Source organism: Rattus rattus, chromosome 1, assembly GCF_011064425.1.
Source record: "Rattus rattus isolate New Zealand chromosome 1, Rrattus_CSIRO_v1, whole genome shotgun sequence".
Classification (NCBI taxonomy): Eukaryota; Metazoa; Chordata; class Mammalia; order Rodentia; family Muridae; genus Rattus; species Rattus rattus.
Genome location: NC_046154.1, coordinates 28637262 through 28650420, shown reverse-complemented (window position 1 = coordinate 28650420; position 13159 = coordinate 28637262). Strand labels below are relative to the sequence as shown.

The 13159-nt window shown below is 53.7% G+C and overlaps 1 protein-coding gene across 1 annotated transcript; it reads left to right on the top strand.

Moving 5' to 3' along the window:
- The first annotated feature begins 10691 nt into the window (after positions 1 to 10691).
- Positions 10692 to 13052, top strand: Marcksl1 (MARCKS like 1). Its single transcript, XM_032897110.1, is given in 6 exon segments — positions 10692 to 10990; positions 11799 to 11976; positions 11979 to 12032; positions 12035 to 12078; positions 12080 to 12137; positions 12140 to 13052. Coding segments are annotated over 6 exon segments (591 nt in total). The 5' UTR covers positions 10692 to 10903; the 3' UTR covers positions 12310 to 13052.
- The last annotated feature ends 107 nt before the right edge of the window (positions 13053 to 13159 follow it).

Sequence of the window (13159 nt, the reverse complement as noted above, 5' to 3'; positions counted from 1 at the left end):
AAGACTGACACTTTGTTTCCTTTTGCAGAGGAGTTTTCTCTTTAAGCCTTGTGCTCGGTCTGTAGAAGGGAACCATCCGCACCTAAACTGTTCTCAGAGGAGCGGCCCGAGGCCCACAGACACTAAATGACTCATCCCAAGACATCAGGGCAAAGATGTTTGTGACTGTTTGAGCTAAGGACACCTGGAATGTACAGTTAAATTCCCTGTGCCTTGAAGCTCCAGAGGAATGTCACAGGTCTTCTAGGAATCTGGAGATACAGGCTTCGGTCTACTTGGGTAATGATCCCAAGACCCACCTGTGTGAGCCAAAGATGAACATAGGTGGCCTGGGAGCCCTGCACAAGCTGGTGTCCCCTCTCTATTACGAAGATACCCACCCCTTGCTTCTCTGAGCGCCGAGTCTCTGCCCTTCAAGTCCCAGATAAACAGCTTTGTTTCCTGAGAGCTGCCTCCACTTGGTGCGGTTGTGTGCTGGGAGCTCTCCGTTCTTCCCAGTGATATACAAGGCGTTGACTGCTACACTCCTGTGGTCCTCCCCCTCCACCCATGTCGTCTGTGAACACCCAGCGGGGCAGACAGAGCTCATGCAAGAAAAACAAAACAAAATAAAAAAACACAGGCCATCTGAGTGAAGGTTCTTTGGAGGATGGCAAACTTGTTTGGGACTTAGTAGTTCCTCTGAAGGATCAGAAAGGGGTTGGGGATTTAGCTCAGTGGTAGAGCACTTGCCTAGCAACCGCAAGGCCCTGGGTTCGGTCCCCAGCTCCGAAAAAGAAAAAAAAAAAAATCAGAAAGGCTCCAGGGATCCCTTGAGCTGTGCTTCTTGATAGCTGAGAAGACCCTGAGGGTGAGAGGTTGAGCACAGACAGCAGGAAGGAGGGCAAAGGGGAGGGAGGAGAGATCAGGCAGTTGTGAGCTGAAAGTCTCACCTCAGCCAGGGGCCACGAGACATTCAACTAGGTCTGCCTGCTAGCTAAGGTCAGCTGAGCACCAGAGCGGTGGAGAACACGTGGGTTGGAGGAAAGTGTAGGGGAGCCATAAAGACATTTAAAGTAGAGAGGGCCGTGGTCCATGCAAGTCAGTTCAGTCTGTGGTCTTCAGGTTTCTATGCTTGCTCATACAGTCTTCCCGGTCCTGTGTGGTCCTGAGGCCAGCAGTGGTCCTACCCCATCAAGTACATTTCCCCATCAAGGTATGGCTGGAAGTGTCCATGGCCCTCAGTGGGGGCCAGGCATGGTTGACACATGCCTTTAATCCTACTACTCAGGAGGCAGAGGCAGACAGACCTCTTCTGTGTCTGAGGCCAGCCTGGTCTAAATAGGTAAGTTCCAGGCTGGCCAAAATTACATAGTGAGACCCTGTCATAAATAAAAGGGAAAAAAAGAAGTCATGAGAGCAACAGCACTCAGCTTCCTGAGACCAGCACACTCCCAGGCCACTTCCCCCACCTGTCACTGCCCAGTCCCCCCTGGCTGGCTCTAGTCTAGACTTTACGGTCTCTCTCTCACCCACAGCCATTCACACAGCAGCCTTTCTTTAGAGCAGTCCAGCTGACTCTTCTCGGAATTCTTGCTGTCCCTTCTGATCTGTTTCCCTGAGCCGGTTTGTCTGTGTCCCATCGGTCCCTGTGGAGACACCCAGAGTGACCTCTAAAGGCAGCTGAGTCCAGGCCAGAGGTCTGGGCTGGGAACAGAGATCTCGGTCACCTCCCTATAGCCTCTCATTGACATATGAGAGGTGGGAAGAAGAGACAGACAGACAGACAGATTAGCTCTCTGTCTCTGTGTCTGTCTCTGTCTGTCTGTCTGTGTGTGTGTGTCATACATATTTTTACTCCAAACTCACAGATCCCAGCGACATCCCAGAGGCACTTCAAGTCATCCTGACCCAAACCACCCAACTTCCACTCAGCCCCCTCTCTGCTCTAGGCTAACCCTGTGTAGCACTGCAACCCTTGCCCACTGGCCTAAGACAGACCCTCTGTGCCACCCTCAGCCTTGCTCATTCTTTGTCCTTTCCCATGTCCTTGCCACCACATTTGGCAAGTGACTAGGTCACCCATTCTTCCTAGATACTGCTCCTCCCTCAGCCTCAAGGACACCCTACTCCCGGGTCACTCCCTCTTCCCTGGCACACCGCTGGCTCTCCCTCTTGGTACCTCATCCAGAGTCCTACTTGGAGTCCCTGGCCATACTTTGTCTCTAGTGGGTCCCACTGTGTCCTAAGGCTTCAAAGGTGGGACTGTCCCAAGATGTTATTTAAAGAAGACCGTATCTCCCTTTCGATCCAGGCTCCTCTGTCCACTCGATGCCAGCCTGCTCTCTCCATGAACTCCTCTGGGCATCTTCAAGTTCAGCTCCAAGGCTATGCCTTTCGTTGCAGCCTTGAGAGCAGTGAGAACATGGGGCTCAGGGAGCGCTGGCCTTGGCTACCTCTCCTGACTGCCTCTGAGCAGCCAGATCTTGTGTTAGGGACATAATGGAGACCTCAATTGCCAGGTGCAGACGCTCCTCTAACAGCAATGCAGAACCAGAACTGAGAGCCAGAAAACCGAATGAAGCCTGTTTGTTTTGTCGTTGGTTGGTTGTTTTTGTGTTTATTTTGACAAATGATTTCTCTCTGTGGTCCTGGATTTCCTGGGACTCACTACGTAGGCCAGGGTGGCCTCAAGCCTACAGAGATCCTCCAGCCCCTGCCTCCTAAATGCGGGGTTAGTGATGTGTGTCACCAATGGACTCAAATGGGGCATGTTTGATTTCAGATTCCTTTTTAATTTATATTTTATTAATATATTAATCATTTATAAAATTATAAAATTATTTGTATTAGGTTTCTTTTCTCTTTTATTGAATATTTTATGTATTTACGTTTCAAATGTTATCCCCTTTTCTCCCTCTCTCCTCCCCCTGCTTCTGTGAAGATGTTCCCACTCCCACCTCAACATCCTGGCATTCCCCTACACTGGGGAATCAAACCCACACAGGACCAAGGGCTTCTCTTCCTACTGATGCTAGACAAGGCCATCCTCTGCTACATATGTGGCCGGAGCCATAGGTCCCTCCATGTGTACTCTTTTCTTTTTTTTCCGGAGCTGGGGACCGAACCCAGGGCCTTGCGCTTGCTAGGCAAGCGCTCTACCACTGAGCTAAATCCCCAACCCCTCCATGTGTACTCTTTGGTTGGGGGTTTAGTTCCTGGGAACTCTGGGAAGGGGGCGGATCTGGTTGGTTGATAAGATTCTCATTTCTTTGTACCTTTTTTTTTTTTTTTTTCTTTTTTTTTTTTTTTTTTTCCGAGCTGGGGACCAACCCAGGGCCTTGCGCTTTGCCAGGCAAGCGCTCTACCACTGAGCTAAATTCCCAACCTTTTTTTTTTTTTTTAATATTTTATTTATTTATTATCTATGAGTATACTGTAGCTGTCTTCAGACACACCAGAAAAGGGCATCAGATTTCATTACAGATGGTTGTGAGCCACCATGTGGTTGCTGGGATTTGAACTCAGGACCTCGGGAAGAGCAGTCGGTGCTCTTAACCACTGAGCCATCTCTCCAGCCCTCTTTGTACCTTTCATTCCTTCTCTTAATTACTCAAAAAACAAACAACAACAACAAAAACTGGTCAGGATGTAGCTTAGCAAGCTGGGATGTATCTCAGAGGGCTGGGGTAGCTCAGGGGCTGGGGTAGCTCAGGGGCTGGGGTAGCTCAGGGGCTGGGGTGTGGCTCAGTGCTGGTGTACACACCTTGCCTGCGTGAGAATGGTTCAGGCTGGCTGAGACAACTGGGCTCCATCCCCAACGTTGCAATAGCACATGTGGAGCGAACTGCACTGTAAAGTCCCCCTGGGATGGTGGAGGGTTCGTCTAGTGGCAGAGAGAGAGCGAGAGCAGTGAATTATACATCCCAGAGGAAAGCAGTTCTTCCTCAGAGCAGTGGCTAAAGAAAGCTGAGCTAAGCTGGGCCGAGCTGGGCCGAGCTGGGCCGAGCTGAGCTGAGCTGGGCCGAGCCTTGGCTTAGCCCTGTTTCCTGCTGGAACAACCAACAGGACACAGTGAAAACTGCTGAGCAGAAGCTCTGAACCCAGGGACATGGAGTCCGCTCTGGGAAGATCATTCTTTCCCCTTGGTGAATCTTGAGAGGTCCTGGGGAATACTTTGTCTGGATGTTAAGACAGAGGACCAGAGAGAGGACTTAGCTGATGAGGTAACTGTTCCACAAAACACACGTACACATAGAGAGACACATAAGCACACATGGAGATACACACACACACACACACACACACACACACACACACACACACACACGCAGAGGCGCACAGGCACACGCACAGGGACACACAGGCACACACAAGCAACAAGGCGTATCACACACAGACAATAGAGAAGTGGAAACTCAGAGAGCATGAGGTTTTCTTTGTAGAGGACAGGGCACGTTCAAATGTCCTGAGGTAGAGGAAGCACAACACTCTGAGGGAATGAACAGGTCATGGAGTTGAAGCTCAGTGGGTCAACAAAAGGATGAGAAAACATCTCCCAATGCCCGCAGGATCTGTATGCGTGAGTGCCGGGCTTCTGGCTTCCTTTCATGCCCCTAGCTCATTTAACCCACACTGAGTAGCCTTAGGGAGAAAGTATAGTCGCCATTACCATTTTGTAGATGTGGATGCTTAGGCAATACCACACCTTGTGACGACCTCTGTGGCTCCCAAGGTCCTCATCTGACAGAGATGGCAAAGGGGAGGGAACTGGCCTACAGTTACAAAACTGGAGGGCAGCATGCCTTAGATCACCCGGGAGGAGGAGGCTGAGGGGAAAGGGTGTCACGGAGGCTACAGAGAGGAAAGGGTGTGATTGGAGATGGACTGGAAGTTTCAGTTTCCCTGCTAAGAGGGACTTCCCCTTTGTGGGGGATTTTGGCTGGAAAGTTAAAAGCAACCCAGACTTTACAGTGGGATAGTCTTTCCCCAAAGGTGCCCAAGAGTTGAGGAGGGAGGGAGTCGGGGCAAGGGCAGGCTTAACACAACCCAGATAACTGGGTTGAATTTCTGGTGACCTCATCAAGCTTGGGGAATTGAGCCAGGAGCACGAGCCTCTGCTCTCAGGGCAACCAAGCCCCACAGAGAATGTGCCTGGCCAATCAGCTTACGTGCCGTCAACCCTGCCCTAGCACCGGTGCCCCCCACCCAACTCCTACATATATACCTCAGAAGAAAGGAAGGGGAGGAAAAGCAACAGCTCAGGAGAGCTTAAAATTCTGAAAGGGAATTTTTCAGAATTCTCCAGAATCCATAGCAAGGTTCAAGGTTTAGGACTGACAGGGAGGCTACAAAATTGATACCTCCTGGCAATTGGGGTAGAACCCAGGGAGGCCAGGCCCATGAAAAAGTCACCCTGGGTCCAGAAGTCCATACTCAAGGGTCTTGGTTCTGTTCTTGCTGGGCTCCTCTTTTTCTTTTCTTTTTTTTATTTTTATTTATTTATTTATTTATTTTTTTTGCTGGGCTCCTCTTTGCCAAGCCCCTAACTACTCTTATTCACCTGAAGTGTTTTTCTAGAAGCCTCCAGCTGAGCTCAGTGCCCAGGGCTTTGTGCTAGTGGTTCGCTCTCGCTCTCTCTCTCTCTCTCTCTCTCTCTTGTTTTTTCCCTATTCTCACAGAAGCTCTCCACTAGGCTTCTGCTTCCTCTTCAGCCTCTGAGAACTGTGACGGCTGTACCTCTAGGGTCCTAATGTGCTCAGTCAATGCCATAAGCCACCAGCACTGCCGTCTGTCAGCCTTGCCTAGCTTTCTGAAGATGTCTCCTGTGCTCAGGGATCCCCTTCGATCTGTATTCTGGAAGCTCTTGACTCAGTCTGGCTTCCCTTGCTGCCTGCCCCGCCCAGGTAGTCCTCCTGAAGCCTGGGTACTTCCTGGATGACCTCATACAGCAGAGAAACCAGAGGCCCCGATTTCCCCGGGTTAGCCCTGTCTTAAAAACCCGACTGTTGTCCGCCTCAGGTCACTAGCCAGTGAGGCTCTGGCCTTTGGCTCTGAAATATGCTCATCTCTGTACAGACCCATGTCTTATTCTGATTGCTCCTGGACTGCCCCTGGACCCCTCAAGCCCATCAAGGCGAAATTTAGCAACTCTCCAGGCTCCTCTGATGCCTGGCCTCACTCGATGGATGTTTAACTGGCTACCATCCAAACAGGAAAGAGAGGCAGCATCACGGTCTCCCCATTGTCTCTATGCCCATTCTCTGAAACCAAGGATCCTGTCTCCCAGACTCGTCCCAGCCTAGGCTCTTCCCTCCATCCCTGCTCCCATAGAAAAATCAGTTTCCACTGACTGTCCCCTCATCTAACCTCTTCCTCCACAGGGCCCACTGACCCCTCATCCAACCTCAAGTCTGGCTTTTCCTTAAATCACTGCGTGTCCTACTAGACAGAGAACCCCTATGAGCAGGACTCCCGTGGCTCAACGCTTACCCCTCTTTAGTGTGAGCATGAGGGAGTCCAGTGAGTCTTCATGAGTATAGCTTAGGAACTCACTCCTCACTGAACAGGTCGGCAGTCTGAGGCAAAGGAGGCGAGAACACCAGCTATGAAGCCAAGCAAGATGCTGACCCAGGGCAGATCTGGGGTTTCTGTTCAGGAGGATGCTTCTGGAAATGTAGATCCTGGAGCTGGGATCCGGATGATGCCAAGTGGCACTCCCTAGAGCCTCTAGCGGAGCCAAGCCCCCTCTTATCCCAAGGCCTTCACAGAAGATGTTTTCACCACTAAGAAGTTACCTACCCCCAGCTCAGTTGATAGGCCCACCACGGCTCTCCTGGTATCTATTCTGAGGCCTGCTTACAGGGTGCCTTTTTACATTTTATTTTTAATTTCCTTTTATTTTAATGAGTATGGGTGTTTTACCTGCTTGCATGTCTGTGCACCATGTGTACCTACAGAGGCCAGAATATCTGATCCCCTGGAAACAAAGTTACAGACAGTTGTGAACTGCCCTGTGGGTGTTGGGAATGGAACCCAGATTCTGTGGAAGAGCAGTTAGTGTTCCTAACTACTGGGTCATCTCTTTAACCCAGAATTCCCCTTATTTGTTTGTTTTTGAGACAGGTTCACATTATACAGCCTTGGTTGTCCAGGAACTCACTATGTAGACTGGGCTGGACACAGATTCACAGACATCAACCTGCTTCTGTTCCCCAAGTGCTGGGATTAAAAGCACATACAGCCATGCTTCGGCCCAGAACCCACAGCAAGCAAGAGTCTCTTACCAGGAGAGCTGGGCAGATGAGGGGTGTGTTAACATGGGTCTGGGGCAGAAGAGGGGTGTGTTAACATGGGTCTGGGGCAAATGAGGGGTGTGTTAACATGGGTCTGGGGCAGAAGAGGGGTGTGTTAACATGGGTCTGGGGCAAATGAGGGATGTGTTAACATGGGTCTGGGGCAGAAGAGGGGTGTGTTAACATGGGTCTGGGGCAGATGAGGGGTGTGTTAACATGGGTCTGGGGCAGAAGAGGGGTGTGTTAACATGGGTCTGGGGCAAATGAGGGATGTGTTAACATGGGTCTGGGGCAGAAGAGGGGTGTGTTAACATGGGTCTGGGGCAGATGAGGGGTGTGTTAACATAGGTCATATGTCAGCTTCACTTCCAATCCATCGCTATCACTACTCTTGTCCCTCCATCCTGGAAAAACCCATATCTCACTGACCAAAAGCAATTTAGAGGAGGAAAGGGTTTACTTGGCTTATAAACCCCAGGTCACAGTCCATGACTGAGGCAAGTCAGGGTGAGAGGTCAAGCAGGGGCTTGCAGCCAAACCCACCTGCTTGCCGGCCTGCCGTCTGGCTCAGGCTCAAGTTGCTTTCTTACACAATTCAAGACCACCTACTTAGGGAGGGCACCACTTACAGTGGGCTGGGCCCTCCCACACCCTTAGCAATCACAGGACCCTCTCAGGCCTCAGAGCAGAAGCCCAGAGACCAAGCCCATGTGTCAGTCTGAATTAGGCAACTCTTTTTTTTTTTTTTTCCAGAGCTGGGGACCGAACCCAGGGCCTTGCGCTTGCTAGGCAAGCGCTCTACCACTGAGCCAAATCCCCAGCCCTAGGCAACTCTTACAGTTGAAGTTTTCTCTACTCAAGTGACTCCTCCAGGTCCTCAGGTTAACAGGGACAGTCTACCACAGTCTCAGCGGCTCCCCAACACACACAAGCTCCCGGGGAAGAGTTTCACAAAATAGATTCTCTTCAGTCTCATCCCTCAGCCTCATACACACTCAGCTCCATACCCAGTTACCACCATACAATCACCAGCACACAGTCACAAACATAGAGTCTCGAGGAAGGCCAAGAATTCACCCTGAAAGTCTCAGAGTGACCGGCTGTCACCAAAACTCTTGAATACACAGAACCAAACAGAGATCAAAGATGCAGACCCCCAAAACATACAATAACAAATGTGCCCACCTAGGCTAGGGTCTCTCTCTCTCTCTCTCTCTCTCTCTCTCTCTCTCTCTCTCTCTCTCTCTAACACACACACACACACAGACACAATCACAAAGTCATACGAAGTCACACACAGCAAACAGACACACAGTTGCAGACAGCTCCGAGTCCCAGAACAATGGGGGCATTGTCCAGGTTGGCAGCAGCTGGGGAGAAAGGAGCCACAGTATGGGGGCTGCTGCGCTCGGTCACCACGGCCCCAGCATCTCCCGTTTTCCAGAGGTCAGATTCTGCTAGGACCTAGGTTACTGAGACCCCAGCGCCCCCTCCTCAGCCTCCAGGGAGGTGCAGGGAAGATGCAGAGCCTCCCCTGTGAACCAGGCTCTTAGGGGCTCTGGGGACTCGGGGGTCTTTGGCCCCACGGTGTTCTTCCCTCTTGGAATCTTCCCAGAGACTTGTCTCTGTCCCCACCAGGCAGTGCCTGGGGGACAGGAGTCTTGAGATCTACTCCTAACCTCTGACCTCAACCCCTCCAAGGACACACACACACACACACACACACACACACACACTCTCCCTCTCCCTCTGAGTCCTGCTAGCGAGTCCAGGCAGTGCCTGGCAGCACTGTGGGTCTCCTATTGTGGCTGAAACAGAGAGTAGGTCAGGACAGTCATCCCTTTAGTGGTGACAGGTAGCGCTACTATTCTGCGAGTGACCTGCAAGTGGGGACACTGTGACCTTTCCTGTCCCCAAATAATTCTCCTTGCTTCTCACCCTCATCGGTCAGCCCCATTTCTCAACAGGAAATTCCTTAGGGGTTTTTCACCCTGGGCTGCCGGTAGCTGCTGTTTCCTTAGGACATGTCACTTTTCCTATTCAGAACTGCGGATGAAGCGAGGGGCTAGTCCTGCAGTGTCAGAGTCAGGGTGGGAATGGGCACAGGAGTAAACCACAGAATGCAGAATTCCTCTATGGTCGGATCTGTGTGGAGTTCCCTGATTCCTCAGGCCCTGGGGTGTTTACACCTTACAGCTTCTGGCCCCCCAGGAAGTCTCCCCTAGGAGGGAGGGAACGTGTTGAGCTGTTCAGGACACAGCCTTTCTTTCACAGCATTTGGCTTCCTCTAGCCTGAAGCCTTCCCTATTGGGGGGACAAGAGGAAGCAGCTGTACGCACCGGAAAAGAGATCCAGACCTAACCAAGGACTCTGGGATTCTAACTGGCCTACCTGGTCCAAAGAAGGAACCGGAAAAGGACCAAGGTCTTCAAACAGGGTAGGTTTCCGGGTTTATCCCTAATAGTGTGCCACAGTTGTGGAAAAAATCCAAACGATTTCATTCAGGAAGGGGTATTTGAAGTCTGCTGAGTTTCACCGGGGTTATGTTCCCTGCATGGGGAAGCCTCCGTGTATGGGCAGACTGGAAAGGAGGGAAACCAGGCCTAAGTCAGGTATATTTAAACACCTCTGAGCCTCGGGCTCTTCTGCTTACTAAGGGGGATGAAGATGCAATGACATCGGGTCAAGGACACAGGGGGGCAGGGAGGAGGGAGAGACAGAGACAGAGAAACAGAGAGACTTGGTAGTGGATTTAGGCTGTGAGAAGTAGGAGCCGGTCACCAACAGACTGAGATGACTTGTTAGAGCTCACCATTCTGACCTGAGTTAGTCAGCCCCTCAGGTTGGCTGCAGTACTCTGGCAGTGATGTGGGTGGGACTTGAATTCTGGCCGGAGGGGGCACCGAACTCAGAGGATGTGTGTGTGTGTGTGTGTGTGTGTGTGTGTGTGTGTGTGTGTGTGTGTGTGTGTGTGTGTGTGTGTGTGTGTGTGTGTGTGTGTGAGAGAGAGAGAGTCTTTTGGACAAATTTCTAGAGTATAACTCGGCACCAGCCGTCTGACGAGTCTGGATATGTGAGCCCTTCCAAGAGTTCAAGGAGCCAGGGTAGAACCAGGGAATGGGGACCTCTTCACTGTGAAGCACGAGTCAGATTGAAAGTGGTGGGCTGGGGATGATTAAGTGCTTCTTCATCGACGGCCTCCTCTCAGTCCTTCTTCCGGACCGACCGGGAACCTCTCTTTCCCACACTGAACCCGACCAGCCCCTGGTGGTCCCAAGTCATGGGGGAACCAGACAGCTGGCACTGCCCACTGCACGAGAGGAACCCGGGCCCGACCCCGCCTCCACCCCGGATTGGGTGCTCATTTAAATGTCCGGCCCCGCCCCGAGCCTCGGGCGCGTACATATAGGCGGCTCGGCGGGCGGCGGGCGGCATTCTGGCGCGGAGCGCAGCAGCAGCGGGCGCAGCTAGCGGGTCAGCTGTGGAGCGGGGGTGCAGCGCGCTTTGCCCCCCGTACCCCTCCCCCTCGGACGCAGCCCCACCCCTCTGCCCGCCGGGCCGTCCCAGCCGAACTATCCCCTGCGGCGCCAGCGCGGGGCGGCTCCGGGCGCCCCCAGCAGACCCCCATCATGGGCAGCCAGAGCTCCAAGGCTCCCCGGGGCGACGTGACCGCCGAGGAGGCAGCGGGCGCTTCCCCCGCGAAGGCCAACGGACAGGTGAGTGCGCTCGGCGCGGCGGACCCCGGCCCCCAGCCCGCGGGCCTCGCCCCCTATGGGGCCCAGGGCCGGGGCCGCGCGCTTTGTCCGGCCCGGGACACGCGGCGCCCCCTCCCCCGCCCGGTCCCTTTGTTCTCGGCGCCGCAGCCCCCGCGGGCGAACGAGGGGAGGGGCGGGAGGGGGCGCCGGCCGGGCTCCTCGCCTTCTTTGTTCGCGCCCGGCCCGCGGGCGCTGCCCCCAGGCCGCCCCGAAGGCCGCGCGGGAACAAAGACGCTGCTAGGCCGCACCAAGGGGGCGTCTGCGGCCGCGGGGCTGGTGCTCGGAGCCCAGGGCGCCCCATCTGGAGCCCCGACCTCGGCAGCCCGCGGTGGCTTTTGAAGCGGTGGGGAGCAGAGATGCGGGCAGACTCTGGGGTGGGTGGGGGCTGTTCACACAAAGCGCAAGCCTGGGAAAATAGGCCGTCCAGGTGCAGGGAGGCAGCGCCCCGGGGCTGCTTCCCGCCCAATAGCGCTGGGCAAGGCTGGCCCGCCAGCGAAGGATCCAGGCCCGGTGAGGTTCCGCGCGGAAAATAGAGAGCGCGCCCCGCGGGAGGGGGGTGGGGGCCCGTACCCCAGCGCCTCCTGCTGGCTGCGCCCGTCCCTGCGCGCCTGTGAGGGGTGAGGGCGATGTTAGATGGGAGTGAGGCCAAAGCCAGACTTGGTAGATGCAGACCCTGGCGGTGGGTTCCGTAGCCTGTGAGGGGCCAGAAGCGGGCTGGGGGAGGGGGAGAAGGGCCCCAGCCCTCACTGCTGTCTCCTCTGCCCCGCAGGAGAATGGCCACGTGAAAAGCAATGGAGACTTAACCCCCAAGGGTGAAGGGGAGTCACCACCCGTGAACGGAGCAGATGAGGCAGCTGGGGCTACTGGTGATGCCATCGAGCCAGCGCCCCCTAGCCAGGAAGCTGAGGCCAAGGGGGAGGTCGCCCCCAAGGAGACCCCCAAGAAGAAGAAAAATTCTCTTTCAAGAAGCCTTTCAAATTGAGTGGCCTGTCCTTCAAGAAAAACGGAAGGAGGGTGGGGGTGATTCTTCAGCCTCCTCACCAACAGAGGGAAGAGCAAGAGCAGGGGGAAATCAGCGCCTGCAGTGATGAGGGCACTGCCCAAGAAGGAAGGCTGCTGCCACCCTGAGAGCCAAGAGCCCCAGGCCAAGGGGGGCAGAGGCCAGTGCTGTCTCCAAGGGAGGAGACACGGAAGAAGAGGCAGGGCCTCAGGCTGCAGAGCCATCCACTCCCTCGGGCCCAGAGAGTGGCCCCGCATCTGCCAGTGCTGAGAATGAGTAGCTGGGCGGGGGCTGGTGGGTGATCTCTAAGCTGCAAAAACTGTGCTGTCCTTGTGAGGTCACCGTCTGGACCTTGTGCCCTGGCTGCCTTCCTGTGCCCAGAAAGGAAGGGGCTTGTTGCCCCGTCCCAGCCACGCTCCCTCTTCTCCCTCCTGTGGATTCTCCCATCAGCCATTTGGTCTTACTATTAGGCCAGTTGAAGATGGTCCCTTACGGTTCCCAAGTTAGGTTAGTGATGTGAAATGCTCCTGCCCTCTCTCCTTCCCAAGCACCATCCCTGCTGAAGGCAACTGCTGGGTTTCCAATTCTTTTCCAAGTTCGTTTTGTTTATCCTGCTTCTTAAGCCCCTGAGCCAGAAGTGGGGGCTTATACTCCCAAACCCTGAGTGTCCAGCTTTTTTCCCTTGTTGAATTCTTAGTCTCTTGTGCTGTGCCTAGTGGCATCTGGGCTGGGGAGGGCATTGCCCCTGTCTGGGTTTTTATAAATGTCTTACTCAAGTTCAAACCTCCAGCTTGTGAAATCACCATGTCTCTGACTTGATAAGCAAGTATTAGGCTTCAGGCGGGAGGGAGGTCTGTAATGTGAAACAACTCCTTGTTGTCTTTCCCCCCTCCCATTGTTGTAAATAACTTTTAATGGCCAAACCCCAGATTTGTACTTTTTTTTTCTAACTGCTAAAACCATTCTTCCACCTGGATTTACTGTAACATTTGGAAAAGGAATAAATGTTGTCCCTTTAGTGATGCTTTGCTGAGTGGTCTTCTGGGGCAGGGGTAAGAGGCTGTACAGACCTGAAGGACAAAGGCAGGTAAGTCCAGGGGCACTGGAGCCTCTGGAGGGGACTACCCACA